This window comes from Toxorhynchites rutilus, chromosome 2, assembly GCF_029784135.1.
Source record: "Toxorhynchites rutilus septentrionalis strain SRP chromosome 2, ASM2978413v1, whole genome shotgun sequence".
Classification (NCBI taxonomy): Eukaryota; Metazoa; Arthropoda; class Insecta; order Diptera; family Culicidae; genus Toxorhynchites; species Toxorhynchites rutilus.
Window position 1 is genome coordinate 223,720,302 of NC_073745.1, and position 18,642 is coordinate 223,738,943.

Here is an 18,642-nt window from a genome sequence, read left to right on the forward strand (position 1 = left end):
TAGCCCAAACCAGAAAAAACATTTCACAAGCGTTGCCAACTGGTTACATTGTCCTGGATCACCCATCAGCCGTAAAATACAACACGCGTGTAGTCAACGGCTCCCTCATAATTACCATGACGAGTGTTGTCATCAACAAAGTTGAGTTCGAGGTATTTAAGATAATACCGATCCCACGGGCTGAGAATGGCTCAATTATTGTAACAGAACATGATCGCATCGCGGTAGGCCACAACCAAGACTTCTTCTACCCATCGATCGAACTAACAAAACTGAATGATACGCATTTAATTACGGTTCAACCAGAACTGAGTAAGGAAGTGGATTGCGTAGCGGCTGTCATACTGCATATCGCAAGTACCCGCAAATGTGCAACAAAACTGTTAACCACGCCTTACGCTATGATGGAGACACTGTCCACTCCTAATACCGTTTTATACTATGCATCCGATACAAAGGCAATAGTTATACATTGCGACAACGTGGTAATGTCACCACCTTATGAGGCAGCAGTAGTAACTCTCCAGCCAGATTGCCGTATACAATCCAACAACAAAACGATACATGCAAGTTTAAATGGCATGAACAAGAAGATTGCAACATACTTCAAATCTAAATACCAGGTGGCCGATCACCTATTGGACGAATTCAATGACACCGTAAAAGATGTGGTGGAGCCGAAGCCCGATAATCCCTACGATAACAACGCTATGATAACCGTGTACAACAGTTTGGATCCCTTCCATCCGAAATCGAAGTATCTTTGGAGGAACGCCGCCCTTTTCGTAAGCATACTAATGATTATAATCGGGATCATTTATCTACGTTGCTGCAGACGAAGATGCTGCACCAGATCCAGAGCCACAGCAGGACCCGATGTCCATATCCGAATGGACAACCTATTGAACCGGCAACAATTAGAAGACACAGCGCTTTAAAACCAAGCATTGGAGGGACGTTCAATGAAGCAAGGCGGCATGCCGAAGAATTGAAGAGAAAAAGTGATTTAAAACTCTGTTAGACCATAAGTACACAAAATGTAAAATAGAAGAAAATAATTGAATATGAAATAATTGTAGTCAAAATGAGGAATCTGACAATGAATAAGAAATATAAGCAACAAAGGGTTGCATAAACTGACGAGAAGATATGTCGTCTAATGTAATAGTAAAAAAAAATATAATTTGTTCAGTGAAAGAAGCAATTAGGCGCCGTTGTATGGCTATTAAAGTACATAAAGTTGAAGACTCTTCTATGGATAGAAGAAGTATTGAATTTGAAAATTGAATACTCCTGCGAGAGTAAAATGAAGTGTAACACAAAGCTAAAATGAATAGGATTTGCATTGTAAATGAATCTGAAGGCAAAGTGGCTAATAAATTGTAACGAAGCAAAGAATGAATTTATAACACACCATGTATGAAGAATAAACGGAAGTCATCCGCTCATAGCAAACGAATTGCATTGTATAACTTCAGGTTAGGAAATTGAATGTAAGAAAAACATAATATTGAAAAGAGAATATAAGATGAAACAATTGCGAATTATACAGTAATAAAAGATACAGCATCAGAAGCATAGAAGAAAAAATTATTAGAAACAGATGCGGCGTAGCTCAATTGGTAAATCTGCCTTACGCGATTTACGAGGGCCGGTATGTCGCCGCACGGATCATGCCTTTAGAGCGTGATTCATGGCGAGAACGATAGAGCGGATGCTTAGATCGCGCTCTATCCTAAATACACAGAATAGCTTGCGCAGTGGCTTTATCGTAACTAATGAGGTTTTTCCGAAGTGCGATTATTGCTAGCTGAAAACCTAAATATCATAAAACTCCTCCGGCCAGCGATAACCCGCCGGGAAGGAGAACAAAACAAAAATAAGCAAAACGACGTAATGTGTTTACGATCAGAGCCTATCTCCGATCGTAAATACCGAAGGACGGGAGAAATCCCAAAAAGAGAGCACTATGGGTGCTATAAACGGAGCCTATCTCCGAGCTAGGACAATAAGTAATAAAACGGAGAGGAAAAGATAACACGCCTGCGAGCGTGTTAATAATCATCCCTCGTTCGCCCGTCTGGCTTAGAATAAATAATTGTAATTTTCTCTCTCTTATGCTACGCCCTTCTGGGGTAGATAAGAAGGCAATGTCTGTATATAAGAGAAAACTTGAACAGAATAAACGCACTCTCAACTGGACACTCTCAACCATACCACGGACGTAGGAGCGTCGTGGCGAAGTACCGAACCCCTCTTTTTTGTCATAAACGTATCACAACCCTGGACATCGCCCGAGCATCCTGGACACCATCGGGAGCACCCTGGACATCATCGCCGGCAGATCCCAGCGCAACAAGCGCTGGTAAGTATTGAACACCCCTCCTCCAAAGATCCGAAATTCCAACCACCCTTCCTCTCCCTTTTCCTTCCCTTGGCTCCGCCCGGCCAAACTCCCAAGTGACGCGGTACTACCGGATCGCACCAGTAGGCGCATACTCGTTATGCGCTCTACGTGATCTGGCCTACCACATAGCGTCCAGTAAAGGGCTTTCCCTTCGTGTCATCAGCACGATCTCGAACTGCAGCCACATTTGGTGGCTCCAGAGAGGATCTTTCCTCCAGCGTAATCAGCACGATACCCTGCAGCCACAACCTTCCCAACTCCGGTAAGTACTTTGTACTATATATCACCCCGTTCACCATATGACTCGAGAGAAGAGCGGCTTGGACATTCCCTTCACGTCTGTCAGAGAAGGACCTTCTTCGAGAACTTGATGTGGATGATATATTCAACGTCATCGCTTACCTGGGGAACGTAAAGTACCCGGTCCCCTGCCATTCGTTGAATTCTAGCATCAAGTACGTCAGGTCTTTCATAATGAGTACGAAAAGAAGTTTTTCACTTCTTTCGCCGGAAAGAAATTTTTCACCATCACCTCAAGCTACTCCTTCTGGGTGATTGCCTGCTGCTAAGATACGGCCGGTCTCGTCTGACGCTTCCGCATAAAAATGTCCATTTTGGCCAGATTCTTCCCCACCGTTTGGCCGGTTGCTTCGATCTCCCGGCTTAAGGAGCGGCAAAGAGATGATATTGTAAATACCAGATCGGCTATATCTGGCGGACACAAAGTGCCTCAGGATGTCCAACTTCTTCGCTGTGGGGTGGAGCTTACAGTATGGAAAAATGATCAAGTTGCTTGACAGTGCTGCTGCTGTGAATCAACAGCCTTGAATCATTTTTGTTGTAGACTTAATAAACGCAAGATTTAAGGAAAATTTGTTCCCATAAATTATCTTTCATCGCCATCCGAAATTAGTCCATTTTTTGAATGCATACATTAACATTAAAATCGATGAAAAATGAATTGGAATTTTCGAGCATTCCATTCGGTAATTTGAAGAAAATTGTAGAATTTGAATCGTGCTTGCCAAGCGTAAATGCTCTGATTGAGCGAGTGATTTTCGGGCGTAAACAAAATCTAAACCACCGAAAAATCACAACTGAGTGCCGATACTCAGAAAGAAATAATACTGATCAGTTTAGACTCGTTAAACTATGGTTTATGTTCACATAACGTATATGCATAACGTTTTGTTTTTTGTGTCCCGCGTTAGGCCTCTGACCATCTGGTCACTTTATACTAAATCAATATCATAATCGTCAAATGTCATCACATAACAAACGATTTCAAGTGCCTGCTTGATAAATGCATTCCGTGACGTTTGATAGAAGATGCCGAAGTCATCATTAACTCTTTGCGGTCGTATGTCTGCTCTCAGCCACCACAGCAAGAAATCACACTAAATACTTTATCCAATAATATGTAATGGTTAAAACTTTTTTAAAGCAAATTTTAATGTCTATGGGGGTCTCCGTAGCCACAATGGTTGCGCGTTTGCTTAGTAAGCGATCGACCGTGAGTTCCAAACTCAGGGCCCTCATTGACCATCTTTGTGTTGTTACAGAATATCTACGTCCACGCAACAATCATCAGCGATGGAGATCCACGGTCGAAATAAGATCGATTCATCGATACAACTGCTCTGCTCTGCAAGACACATTGGGCTGCTGTTCTATAAATAACTCATAACAATGATCAATCAACTGTCTCCGCTGTCCGGCCTAACTGGATAATGGAAGAACAGAAGAAAAACTCTTACGCCTAAATGGCTACTGTGTAAATGTGTACCATATGCAATGGTATAGAAGGGAATACTCTAATGTCGAAAAAATGGCAACTATGTAAAGTGCTAATTATAAGATATGATAAACATGTGACATGTACACGATTAAAATTCGGCTTTGTTACAGCTAAAATGCTAATAAGCCTAAAATAAACAATAGGGATAAAAAAATAGAAATTTTAATGTCTAGTAAACTTGTTCACAAATTTTTCACTGTTTCTATGGATAATAGATAACTGTACTGGGTGTAAACAAAAGATTATTGGCGTGGAAAGATAAGAGGATCTCTTCCGAGGAAAATTAATTCCGACCGCAAAGGGTTAATAGTGTCACGACCACGAAACGTTGTTCTGCAATCCTTTCAATCGGGGCCTCGAGCAGCTGCTTCCAAATTTCTGATGGTTGCTCCGATAGCTGTTCTAGCATAAATTGCAATCCGACGTCAGCATAATAAAGAGTGCAGTTCTTTCAGTATAGCAATTCAACAGCGAGTTCAACCAATTCTTCAATCGCTGTCAGTTCTTCATCGCTGAAACTCATCCTGTGTTTCGTTTTCAGATCAACCAGCGATTTTATAACTGAAGCTCGGAAGTCGCAGAATCGACGCAACATTGCCAGTTGTGCCATTTCGATCTTATTTTTATTCTCCAGTAATATTTTAAAGCAGTATAAAGGCAAATATTATTTATGGTGTAAAAATTAAAATTATCGAAATTTCCGATTATTGATTTCAAAATCATCAGTAATTAAATCGGTAATGAAAAAAGACCCGGTATTACCGGTAAAACCGGCTAACAATCTTTTATTTATTCACATTTACATCTATCAACAGGTTCAATTACAACCCAAATGATACAAAAATTATGTTAATCTATCTTACGCTATCGGTTACGGAGGAGGCGGCTTTTTATAGATTCTCTCGTTAAATTGAAGTCAATGAGTTCGATTTGGTCATAAAATACGCGAGCCATGCTTGCAACGGGCTCATGGTAGGCGTAGCTAATGCGCGATGTTGGAATACGAAGAAAATCGTGATTGCGCAGATTTCTCCTTCTGGTATTGAAATTTATTTGTCGTAGTAAATCCCTAGTAAGAACAAATCGATATTTCCTCCTGATCGAATAACCGACTCAGTTTTAGTAACCCAACACGGTGAATCGCTAGCTTGAATCATCTCACGCATCTCTATGAAAAACAAGATCCTCATCTTGGGCGTTTTTAACATACCCTCTGTAAGCTGGACGCTAAGTACATCGATATATTTCCATCCGAACCTCAGGGATTAACATAGTTTAAAAACAACTCGTGGATGACTACAGCACAGCGGGACTCAGATCAACTCTGTTAAGAACTCCAACAACCGTCTGATGGATCAATGTTTTGTATGTCTAGAGCTCAACCGGGGTACGATAGTCTTTGAAGCTCCAGTCCCACTCGTTAAGGGGTGTCATCACCCGCCTCTTTGGTTTTTTTCTCTATTATAGTGACTTTCAGCACATTTCGGTTGGTTCGTCACTTTTAGTTCCATTTCTGGAAGAATGTCGGGAGTGAGAATTGAACTCGTGATCTCTGCGTGAGAGGTATGGATGTTACCAGAAGCAACTCGTTATAACTCCAGGAAAACAAACTTTAGGGAATGAATCTGTTTTTATTTTCTGTAGATTGGGAAAACATGTTGCAGGATTTGAGTGTAGAATCAACGGTCGGCATTTTCACGTCTGTGGTTTCCTATACCATCAACCGGTTCACTCCCAAAATGGTATGTAAAATCAATTATGAGATCGGTGCATAAGAAACTTTCCAAAGACCGCAACTACTACACTAGTGCATACAGTAATGCTTTTGAATCACACTTTTTCTTTATATTCAATGTTATACCAAATCTGTAATATTTTTTGCATGTTGAATAAATGTGACTGGTAGTTACCATTAAATAAATTTAGTGAAGTGTCAAACATAGTTGTATTAAATTTTTCATTGAAGGAGGAGTAAATATTGCGAATATATTCGAAATATATTGAAATGTAAAAGTTAGAGCAAAAACCCGTTTTTTTCATGGTGATCCTAATGTAACTTAGAACAAAAGCACTAAATACTAAATACTATCTTCAAAGATATAAAAGTTAGATCTCTGATTTCTTCTAAAATTTCGGTCACCCTATTTTAGGCAACATAAAAATGAGTGCTACATCAAATGTAACAACATTGTTTAATATAGTTTTTGCTTAGAGAGTTATTATCGAGCTCTAGATGCAAATGTCCACCCCAATTCGTTCCTTGGACTATTGTGCATTGTATGTACTTGTGAAAATGCAATGAATACTTGAATTAATAAAAAAAAACTTTTTTACCAATCGTGTTTCCATTTAGTCCCGCTACTTATAACGCCCCCGTTGATAAGTTTTACAATTATCAATAAATAATTTCTCTCAAAGTAATGCTACAGACAACATGCGTCCGGAATTAAAAACAAGTGTCTGGAATTCAAATGATGATTACAAAAGTGACCGGATTTAAAATCACGGCACTATGAAGAAATTTTCAAATTCTGAACGAATATAACATGATTTGTGGAATTCTGTGATTCATAACAAACCTGAATGCCTTCTAATTCTCTAAGAACGGTAATTTTCCATGGTATGATATGTCAATATTTTTTAGTAGTTGAAGTTATTATCGTAAGTGCTTAAGTGTCTGGATTTCGATGCATTACGATATTACCTTACCTGCAATAACATAGACAAACGTCGGGGCAAGCAACTGTTCCACACTATTCTGAATAGAATCCACTTAAGTTTGTAAGCAAATCCAAAAAGGCTTTGTGGTTATGTAGACGAACAGTGGAAGGAAGTAGGATTGCCTTCAACCATGAAGCTAGGTGACAAAGAAACATCATCTCTTCCTACTATCAGTGATCTTTTTAAGGGACGTTTATCAGCAGTTTTCACCGAAGAAACACTTAACCCACTTCAGGTTAGTAACGCTGCAAATAACGTACCACAACGTCCAGTCTTCGTCCTCATCCACTGATCACCCATAACTGAGCGTGGAAACAGCATACACTCGTTTGAAAGGCTCATTAAATCCTGGTCCAGCCGGAATACCATCAATTATTCTGAAGAAGTGTAGTATGACAATCTCTAAGCTTCTAGCTACATTTTCAATCGTTCTTTCAGTATACTGGAAGAAATCGTTCGTCTTTCCAGTGTTCAAAAAGGCGATGAAAGGGAAGTTTCAAACCATTCGAGTTGATTGTTCTCGCCTTTCTCAAGCATAACTGTCTCAACTACGATTGCTCTACCCCACATGAATTCATGTCGAAGAGATCAACTAACACTAATCTTATCAGCTATACAGCTTTCATCATCAGAGCGATAGAAGCCCATAAGCAGATAGACGCAATCTACATGGATTTTCAGTAGCATTCGACAAAATTAATCACGAAATACTATTTAATAGCAAAACTCTTACGTCTTGGTTTCTCTGGTACGCTACTAAGTTGGATAAATTCTTATCTTGTTGGCCCATCAGTGGCAGTTATAGTATGTTATGTAATATCTGAATCTTTCTTCGTCAAATTCGGAGTTTGACAGGGTAGTCACATTGGACCCTTCTTATTTCTGCTGAATTTGAATTACGTCAACTTCACATTCAAATGTTTCAAACTTTCGTTCGCAGATGACTTCAAGCTTTATCATGTGATAACTTGTCAAGAAGACGCGCAGTCCCTTCAGAAGAATATAACTCGATAGCTTCTTCTCAGACATTCACTGTCTAAAAGTTTTGTATAATTTCTTTAGTCCGATCTATTTTGGAGTATGCTGTTGTTGTATGGGCTCCGTACTATAAAAACAACATACAACAAATGAAACTAATACAACGTAAGTTTGCCCGCTTTGCTCTGCGACGGTTGGCTGGGAACGATCCCTTCAATCTTCCCAGTTACAAGAATCGTTGTCGATTAATCGATATAGAGCTTCTCGACAATACACGGAACGTAGCGAAGGCTGCTTTCGTCTCAGATGTTGTTCAGTTTTAAATGAACTGCCCTGTTCTGCTAAATGAAATTATGAACAATAAGAACCTTATTTTCTGCATTGGGCATTTATTAGGAGGTTTTTATTGTTAACAAGTAATTTTTGGGCATTTTTCATTAAGTGAGTATTCACTAACCTTCCTTTTTATCGAGCAAGCAAGAGCAACCGGAAGTCATGGATGAACCAGCGGATGGAAGACAATGTTAAGGGAGGGTCCCCCGTGAACACAGCTGCGTTGATTTCCAACATTCCAAAAACAACACTCCTTAAAAATTCTAATTTTTCCTCACACCTATGGCCACTTCCAACAGTTCTCAGTCAGTAGCAGGAACAAGAAAATTCAAATGGAAGAGAAAAAAATGGGTGGGTTATATCTATGATATAACCGCAAGGTTTACGTGGGAATACCTTAGCTTAGCAATCATTTGTTTGTATTGATTAAATTGTTGATTGAATGAAACGATTTCCGAATTCAATTGAATTCAATATATTTGCTTTGTGAGTAAAGAGATTGAATAAATGCCGTGTTTCATGCATTGTGATAGATTATGTTTTTCGTTACAAGGAAATTTAATGACAGTCCTTTTACGTTTGTTGTATATTTAGACAAACTATGTGAACGGAAGAATTATCAAACGATCATTTTATCTTACATTTCCCTCTGAAGTTTGCATCTCTCAAGTGTACGTACTTCTCGAACCGCGAATTTGCATGATTTGATGAACTTCCGGCACTCAGTTTAGATTTTGACATGTACGTCGAACGCATATTGTTTAATCTTTGTTGTTTTTTGTTGTTTATTGTTTATATCAACAGACCTCCAAGGTCCCAATGATTTCAACTTAACCTAATTAAACTTAAGAATCGCTGCTTCAACATGCTTCTGGAGGAATTGAGATCAAATACGGGAGCAATCGTATTGAAGGTGCGCTGTAGTCCCGTTATTCCGGAATGCATGCCGTAGTTCGATCGCTGAGGTAACATTTGCATGAACGGTGTATTTCTCAGACGTCGTGGAGGAACATAGAAGTTCAGTTTTTCCAGGAGTTGCGGGCAATCAATGCGGTTGGTTATGAGATCAGCGACAAACAATGACCTCGCTAGATTTCGTCTGGTATGTAGAGAGTCCAGGTGGATCAGCAAGCTGTGACTCTCGTAGCTTGGAAGCCGAAGCGGATCACGCCGAGGCAAACAGTCGGAGAGAGTATCTAACAAACCGTCGTTGCACTGATTCGATTCGCGTCGCCCCGTTCTGAAAGCACGGATTCCAGATGACGCTTCCATACTCCAGGGTTGGAAGAACCAGAGCGCAATACAGCGATTTGAGACAGTAGACATCGGTGAAACTTTTGGAGACTCTAAAGATGAAACCCAAATTTCTTGATGCCTTACCAATGATGTGTGAAACGTGTTGCTTAAATTCCAATTTTGAATCTAGAACCAATCCAAGATCTATAATCTCCGTTCTCCGTTCAATTTTGACATCAGATATGGTATAATTGTGCATAATTAGCTCCTTCTTCCTACCGAAGGTAACCGTCGTACACTTGGAAGGGTTGATTGACATACAATTGACCGAACACCAAGAAGCGAATGTATCCAAGTGCCGTTGGAGAAAGATAGCATCGGTGGATGAACGGATCCGAAAAAATATCTTCAAATCGTCGGCGAATGAAGCTCGGGGTCCCACTAGCACCAAAAAAATGTCGTTATAGTAAACCAGGAAAACTAGACGACCCAAGTGGCTTCCTTGTGGTATCCCAGAAGTTGCTCCGAACGGCTCCGAGCTGTTGTCTCCAACTGAAGTCCTTCGAGGAAGGATTCGAACCAACTTAGTAAAGTTCCAGTGACGCCTAGCTTTGCCAACTTGGCTATAGTGATGTCGTGATGAATTTTGTCGAAGGCGGCTGTTAGATCGGTATATATAGCGTCGGTTTTGGGACCTTTCGACCATGCTGTCGACGACGCAATTACAAAAAGACAGCAAGTTTCTGGTCGTTGACCGTCCGGGCATAAATCCATGTTGATCCTAACTAATATATGGCTTGATAAACGAGAACACTGGATCCATAATAATCAATTCAAACAGTTTTGACATAGCGCAAAGGCTTGAAATCCCTCTGTAGTTATCAATATTCCGCTTATCGCCTTTTTTGTGGATCGGGAATATCGTGGCGAAGTTCCATAGGAAAACGACCAGTTGCTAGAGAAAGCTGGAAGACGTGTTGAAGCGGTGTCAACAAACTGAAGATGCATTTTTTCAGGAAGAGCGATGGTATTCCGTCTGGCCCCGGATTAGTGGACGTTTTCATTCGCGAAACAGCTGCCATGATCTGTTCAGCGCTAATGTCGAACCGGCTCAATAGGCAATAGGCAATAGGAGTTATCGCAGCAAATGGATACCAACATTTTGCCTAATCATCAAATGGTATGCGTAGAAATTCAGTGAGCAGAAGATATGAATGCATATCCTTCAATACAATCTTGAATAACCGAGCCAAAGCGTTGTGTTCGTACCCGCTTTTGTAATCTGTGTTAGGAAAACAGTTTCCAGAGTGAAAAAAAATATATACGGGTGCAGAAGTACCCCCGCCTTGCATGAACCAACAATATTCTAGTCTGCACAAAGATAAGCGAGTACAAAAGTACTCGCAGTTTGAATTTATTTGCAAAGCCCATTTCCCCAGACACCTTGGTTTAGAAGTCTGTGTTGGGGAAACACATTTCAGTCATGTATTTCATGTATTTGCAATGCCAATTTCCCCACGCTCCATGGATTTGAAGTCTGTGTTAGGGAAACACATTTCAGTCGGATCAAAAATACTCCCGACTTTCATGTATTTGTAATGCCGATTTCTCCAACACTGTTTGGTTTTGAAGTCTGTGTTAGGGAAGACATTTCGGTGAGAACAAAAGTCCCCTTACTTCCATGTATTTGCAATGCCGATTTCTCCAAGGCTGCTTGATTATGATGGCTGTGTTCGGGAAACCGTAAATCGAGCCAATCAAAACGAGGCAGTTAGGGCGTTTAGATAACGCTTTACATTTTACGGTTATTCAATTGTTTATCTAATGAAAAATGACATTTTATTAATTGCGATAAATGCGTAGAAATATTCCCTATCAATTGATGTAAACATCTTTCCGATCCAGTTAGAAATGTTCGAGTTATAAGCATTCAGAATCTTTCATTTTTCCCTGCATGTTCTGTGTTTAGGTTTTCATTTTACTCCCCATATTCTCCGGTTAGACGTAGTCCCACGTCAAAAATCGTTGTAATTATCGACATCTCCTCGACCTAGAGAGGAGATCCTATGGGAAGCCCATGACGGAAGTCAGAAATTGGCTTTCGAGCTGAAGGTAAAAGACGCACTCAAGCATTCGTTCAATAAACCTACTCAGATGGCTATAAAAGCCTAGCCTAACGGTTTTTAAAACGAATCGGTCATTCTGGATGCTGGATGCTATTTGGGACATCAAAAAATCATAAACATTACAAAACCTTCTTCTTCTTTTTGAATTTTACTTACGTTCCTGGAGGAACTTCGCCGTCTCAACGTAGTATTACCTGCGTCATTTTCATTAGTACTTAGTTGGAATTACTATGCCGAATAACACGCCTTGGATGCATTCTGAGTGGCAAGCTCTAGAATACGCGTGACCACAGTGCAAGACGCAGGAGATTTCTTTGAAGGGAAAATCTCCCGACCAGAACGGAAATCGAACCCGCATTCCCGTTATGTTAGGTTTGATGCTAACCACTCGACCACGGGAGCATTACAAGGCCCTTCTAGGTGATTTTAATCAAGCCTTTTTGTTCAATCATTTGTAAGGCTTATTTGAAGACCTCAAAAACCTGTTGAGTGCATGAACTTGAATTTCAAAATATAACTTTTCAGTTAGCGTTCATCTTTCCCTTCAAGTATCTGTCTTTCTCGACTCTTTCTTATTTTTATAAAGGTGCCGCAAACAAAAAGTCAACTGTTACTTGAGGTCGTAAGGCTGCCCTTCCCCTAATAGTATGTGTCGTGCGTTCAGTCGCTGTTTGCATGTTTTCGACTATCACTTGTCTCGTCACGTCAAAAGAGTAGGTTCCGTGGGTGGCTTGAATATACTAGTCTAGTGTTAAGTTAGAGTAAGCCGTTAGGATTAAGATTGTGTCATTTGGACTGTACTTTGTGTTGACGAAAAAGATGAGCAGGTTTCATGCCCATTTTAGAGAGAAGCTTCAAGCACACTAAAATGGGTTTCTACCTGCTCCAAATAAACAAATAAACTTGAAAATACTTCTAACAAAATACTTTTTCTAAAATTTTGAGACTTTTGAGAAAAGTGTTCTCTTGTAGCCGCAATAGTTCCCTCACGCTTCATCACACTTCACTTACGATCACCAATTCGAGTGGTGATTAGTGGTCATGCATACAATGTAAATGATATATTTCGACAGCTCTGCTGTCATACTACGACTTTATTCGACTTGTTGTGTGTGACGTGTGAACATGTCATTTGTATTCAAATCGATTCTCGTATGGTTCAAACGTACCCTGTCTCTCGAGAGGGTCAGCTGCCAAGTATCATATTACAATGTAAAACGCACCCGGTCAGTATTTAAATCACATGCTCGCATGCTACTTTGTGTAAAACCAACTGATATAAAAATAAGTTGTCCAATTAGTATTTTACTGCCGTTTAGGCTATTGCCACGAACGGAACTGACAGTCTGCTGCTGTGCAATGGTGATGATTATTCGGAGCAGGATGAGGGTAGTGTTGGCATACCGGTTTCCAAAACGGACTTTGTCTTCTTCTTCTTCTTCTTCAATGGCACTAACGTTCCTAGAGGAACTTCGCCGTCTCAACGTAGTATTACTTGCGTCATTTTTATTAGTTCTTAGTTTAGATTTCTATGCCAAATAACACGCCTTGAATGCATTCTGAGTGGCAAGCTCTAGAATACGCGTGTTCACAGTGCAAATCGGAGTAAATTTCTTTGACGAAAAATTCCCCTGACCAGAACGGGAATCGAACCCGAACACCCGGCATGTTAGTTATGACGCTAACCACTCGGCCACGGGAGCACAACGGACTTTGTCATGGTGAGCTATTATACTTGAGCTTAAATTAATCCGACCACACTGCCACAGGTGGAATGTAAAATTATCGAACAATAGGCGTTCGATCAAGCGGTAAATTATGTTGCTTACTGAAAACTGTATTCGTTACGTTACCAGGGGCAATCGATGAACGCATACTTACTTCCAAAGAATACGCCAAAAACATCCGAAATTGCTGCCGTTCGGTACTTCAGCTGAATAGGAAATGGTCATTTTTATGCAACTATGTTACAGCCCCTCGCCCCAGTGATTATTTCATCAACCCGGGTACTTTCGGACCTTTCTGGTTTGCTTCGCAGCGCCCCACAGTCGATCGGTATAACTAAACAATTGCACTACACTTTGCACAACTATTTATAGGCACGGCTACGTAAATGTGACAATTGTTGCTGTCACGCGTGCTTTTTTCTTTCACTTTTCAGACACCTTCTTCCGCCTCTCGCAAACCGAGACTTTGGCACACCTAATTCCACTGTTTCAATTTCGAATATTTCATTTAAGCCTAACTGGAGAAATTTCACTTATCCACACTTGCAAACCATTAGCAGTTGGAACCAATTTTGCATGACATGACACTGTCTGACGATGACTTGCTTCATCGTGGAGCTTTTCTTCTTGGGTTTCACCTCCAGCAGAGGCCACTCTGCCGATGGTCGACGGATTCGCGATCTCCGTCTGGTAACCTGGTACTTTTTTGTTGACCTTTCTTCTACCTACATTTGCCTTCGGTGTTTTTTTGTTGCACCACCGCCACACGTTGATGATTAATGGTTGATTATTTCTTTAAATGATATTCAACGCACTTTACACTTGTTTTTTTTATTTGTTGATGCCTGCAGCACTTTCGTAAGACTGAATGCTAGACGTTCGAAATTTTAACAGGGTCCACGAGTTGTCTCGATGAAATTGTGGAGGGGAGTCTGTAATAGGAGAAGAGAGTACTTATTAGTTAAATCTGTCAAATGATTGAGAGTTCAGAACATTTCATCAACATATAAATGATATGGCAAGACAATTATATTTTTTAACTTTCAATTCAAAAATGATTTTTTTTGGATTTGGAAAAGTGTTGAAAATTATAAGCAAAATCATCAAATTTCATGAACATGATGGTATAACACGACAAACATATTACCATCTTGAACTTATTTTTCAAATTTTCTACATGATTTCTACATTTTTTTCAAATATCTCGAGAATGACTGGATTTAGAAGGAGATTGATAAAGAGCTTTTTTTATTTTAAATCACATCAGAATTTATAATTTGTGGCTAAAAACGATTGTTAACATACAAAAATTCGAAATTTTCAAAATTTATAAAAATTCGATTTTCTAAAAAGTTTGTCAAAAATAGTTTTATCATTTTAAACTCATTTTTTAAATTTTCTACATCACTTCTATTTCATATGAAAACAATTTGGAAAAAAAATTCAAAAACACATATATTATATATTGCTAATTAAAGTTTTTTTTAAAGAAAAAAAGAATACTAATTGTTTTCTCAGTGTATATTTTTTTCACATTTTAACATTAATACTCTATAACTGTTTTTAAGACTTTTTTTTAGGTACGACTCATAAAAGGTGTGTCACATCAAATTGCATCACGGAAAAAACTTCCGGAGGGCCTGCTTCATAATCGACCAATATTTCTCTATTGGGCAAAGCTCCGGCGCGTTGGGCGGGTTCATTTCCTTTGGCACGAAGGTGACCCCGTTGGCTTCGTACCACTCCAACACGTCCTTTGAATAGTGGCACGAAGCGAGATCCGGCCAGAAGATGGTCGGGCCCTCGTGCTGCTTCAATAGTGGTAGTAAGCGCTTCTGTAGGCACTCCTTAAGGTAAACCTGCCCGTTTACCGTGCCGGTCATCACGAAGGGGGCGCTCCGCTTTCCGCAAGAGCAGATCGCTTGCCACACCATGTACTTTTTGGCAAACTTGGATAGTTTCTGCTTGCGGATCTCCTCCGGAACGCTGAATTTGTCCTCTGTGGAGAAGAACAACAGGCCCGGCAGCTGACGAAAGTCCGCTTTGACGTAGGTTTCGTCGTCCATTACCAGGCAATGCGGCTTCGTCAGAATTTCGATGTACAGCTTCCGGGCTCGCGTCTTCCCCACCATGTTTTGCCTTTCGTCGTGGTTAGGAGCCTTCTGAACCTTGTATGTACACAGGCCCTCCCGCTGCTTGGTCCGCTGGACGAATGAACTTGACAAATTCAGCTTATTGGCGACATCCCGGACCGAACTTCTCGGATCATGTCTAAACTGCTTAACTACGCGCTTGTGATCTTTTTCACTGACGGAGCATCCATTTTTGCCGTTCTTCACCTTCCGGTCGATGGTTAGGTTCTCGAAGTATCGTTTTAGTACTCTGCTGACCGTGGTTTGGACGATTCCCAGCATCTTACCGATGTCCCGATGTGACAACTCCGGATTCTCGAAATGAGTGCGCAGGATTAATTCACGACGCTCTTTTTCGTTCGACGACATTTTTCCAAATTTACGAAAAATTGACAGTGAAGCATGGCCAACGTGATCTATACACTCTTATCTGATTATAAGCGAAAGCTGAAGATATAATTCCTAAAAATTTAATTTCTACAGCGTTTTTTCCGTGATGCAATTTGATGTGACACACCCTTTAGTTTTTGAGATATAAATTATCAAAGATTTCTCTTACTAAAATCAATGCACCCTTTTCAAATATTACACTTGAGTCAAACGAATTTCAATTGCTGTGGAAAACTCATTCTTCTTCCAACCTAAGCGGAATACAAACTATCATTCGAATCAAAAATACTTGTTTCTAAAACCTGCATTTTTAGGACGATTTCATTTGGAATTGCTCAATAGCAAGGCACATTATTGATTCTTACTCTTGCACGCCATATATATACAAATCGGACGTTAATTTTGTGTTATGGGTGGGATTTTTCGACCTCCGGTTTGATGTAGGCTCACTGACATTTCAACTAATCGCACTCTGTAAATGGGGCCTTAAGCTTCGCCTTTGCAAACGAGTCGAATATGAAATAGATTACATTTGCGATTTTAATTCTCAACCAATGACATTCGGGTTACTTGCATAAAAAACGAAACGACTTTTCATTCTAGTCGCGCTATAGCCAGAGAGCAGTCAACGGAATTCCTTGAGACTGGGAGTTAACTTTAAAAGATGATGATGATGTATTGAATTGGAGAGCCATAAAATAAAATAAAATCATTCGCTTCTATAATTTTCAAATTTTCAAACTGTCGGCCAATCTAATCTTGAAAAAGACCAATTAAGAAAACTTCACTTAGACTCTCGGCTTTAGAAAAGGTCATTTTGGATATCTCATCGAAAGTTCCGATTGTTCGTTAGCAGGATGACTATTCAATCTTGAATGATGTTTTGGTGAATGCAATATGTGCTACAGAAATTATGTATGTGATAAGGTATACATCAGCTATATTCATATTTTTATTATCAATTACGAACCGGCAGTCATTCAGCTAGCAACCAGACGGCGGGTGCCGTTAAGGGGTCCAAAATAGTTTTTTTCAAGGCCGAGAGATTAAAACAAGTTTTATAGATTGGTCGTTTCAAGACTAGAGACGAATGAACTGCAAAAGTAGAAAGTTTCTAGGATTCAATTCTAGGATCATCTTTCTTATTTTATAATTATTCAATGAATTGAATGGGTATGAATTTTTCCTATTTCCGTAACTTAATTCCCGCTTGTCGGGATTTGTGTCAAATATATTCGATGAGTACACTTTGATCAAATTTTATCTGTCAAAAATGTAAAATATTCGGCTTCGGTCAAACAGTGTTTGAGCTCCCTTATTCATATTTCTATACACTGCAATACATTGCATTGCATGCTTGCTCTAGGCAGTGCAAACAATTCTCTAAGCAACGAAGCAATAAAATATTCCTAAAATTCAAAATAGGTCGCAGACATCATTTTTAAAGAAATAATTCCCAGATTATAATATGCAGCACCTTTTGCAATACGGCATGGGAAACTCCAAAATCGATTTTGCTGTGCAGGCGGAGGTAACACCAACTACAGTGGAACGAATTTCAGTTTTTAACCGAAGAATACGAAATTATGTTTATACGCTCCTAGATGATATTTTTCTTCTACTTTGATTCTGCCCGTCAGTGGAATGAATCTTTGACCAACCATTTTCAGTTCATAAAACTATTCAAACTATTGGCCCATTTCACGGCTACCGACATTTTCAATAAAGTAAAGAGTTTATTCGAAAGATATTCCATAATATAATAACAAAAAGAGAATTTATTTTTTTTGCCGAGGGAGAGAGCGTAATTTTTTTCGATCAATCATTCCAATTTCGCGAGCTCGTACCTTGGTTCCGGCTGAAAAGTGAAGTCGAATTGCAGCGTGTTTCAAGCCGGACATGAAGAAGGTTGTCAGGATTGAGATCATCAGAGCAGTAGACAATAGTAGACGGCATTCTTTCGTTGTTAGGTGCTACAAATCACGACACAACAGAGAACGAGACAACTCTGCTTCGGTTCGCACTTCATGATACACCAGCACGCAAGCAGAACTGTCATGTACGCTTTCGATGCAGAAAGTTTATTTTATTCTTTGCCTCTAACGTATACATATCGAACCTCTCCATGTATCATGAAACAGCATGGTCATACGGACTAGGCAAAGCGAATGATTCATTATCAACTAATGTAGCAGATCCTGATTCTTAAGTCACAGAGAGTGCAAACTATATGATTATTTAGCTCGATAAAAACTAAGGAAAGGGTATTCAGATTATATTTTTCATTTTTAACGCAGCTGTCCCTTGAAATATATATATATATTCATATAGATCGCATAGTTTTACTAGCAACACCGCTCCAGTGAGAAACAAAAACTCTGTCATTGTAGCTCTTTTCCCATTCGCTGCTCTCCGCAAATGGCGATCGAATGATGACGTAATTTTTCTTGTATCACTTCTCGCTCTGCACTTGTCTGTGCAGTGGTTTTCGCTATGGTAGAACGGGACGATATATGCGGTTTAAACTTGTATGCAGGCTTCGAAAATGGTGTGCGATGTTTGGTACAGTTCGGATATGCAATCAACAGTCTTCGTTCCTCTCTTGGTTTACACATTTAGTGTAACACAAGTGATTACTGTCATTCATATAATTATCTGAATGATCCACTCATATTTGGTTATATGTTCGTGAGAGGTTACTTGCATGACACATTGTGTATCATTCGATATTGATCGAAATCCAAATACTGTCTAAGAGTTACTAATAGATTTTCCGGGTAGATCACTTCATGCA

The 18,642-nt window shown here is 39.7% G+C and overlaps 1 protein-coding gene and 1 pseudogene across 5 annotated transcripts in view; one reads left to right on the plus strand and one right to left on the minus strand.

The window, feature by feature from the left end:
- LOC129765255 (bestrophin-2) overlaps positions 1–18,642 on the minus strand; it is a 112,169-nt gene that overhangs the window by 49,470 nt on the left and 44,057 nt on the right. For all 5 annotated transcript variants that reach the window (XM_055765365.1, XM_055765364.1, XM_055765363.1 and 2 more), the window contains exon 2: positions 13,481–14,258. In XM_055765365.1, the coding sequence (XP_055621340.1) occupies positions 13,481–13,551 (71 nt within the window). In that variant the 5' untranslated portion in view covers positions 13,552–14,258. The remainder of the gene's footprint in view (positions 1–13,480; positions 14,259–18,642) is intronic.
- Positions 1,750–1,878, plus strand: LOC129772146 (U4 spliceosomal RNA; annotated as a pseudogene).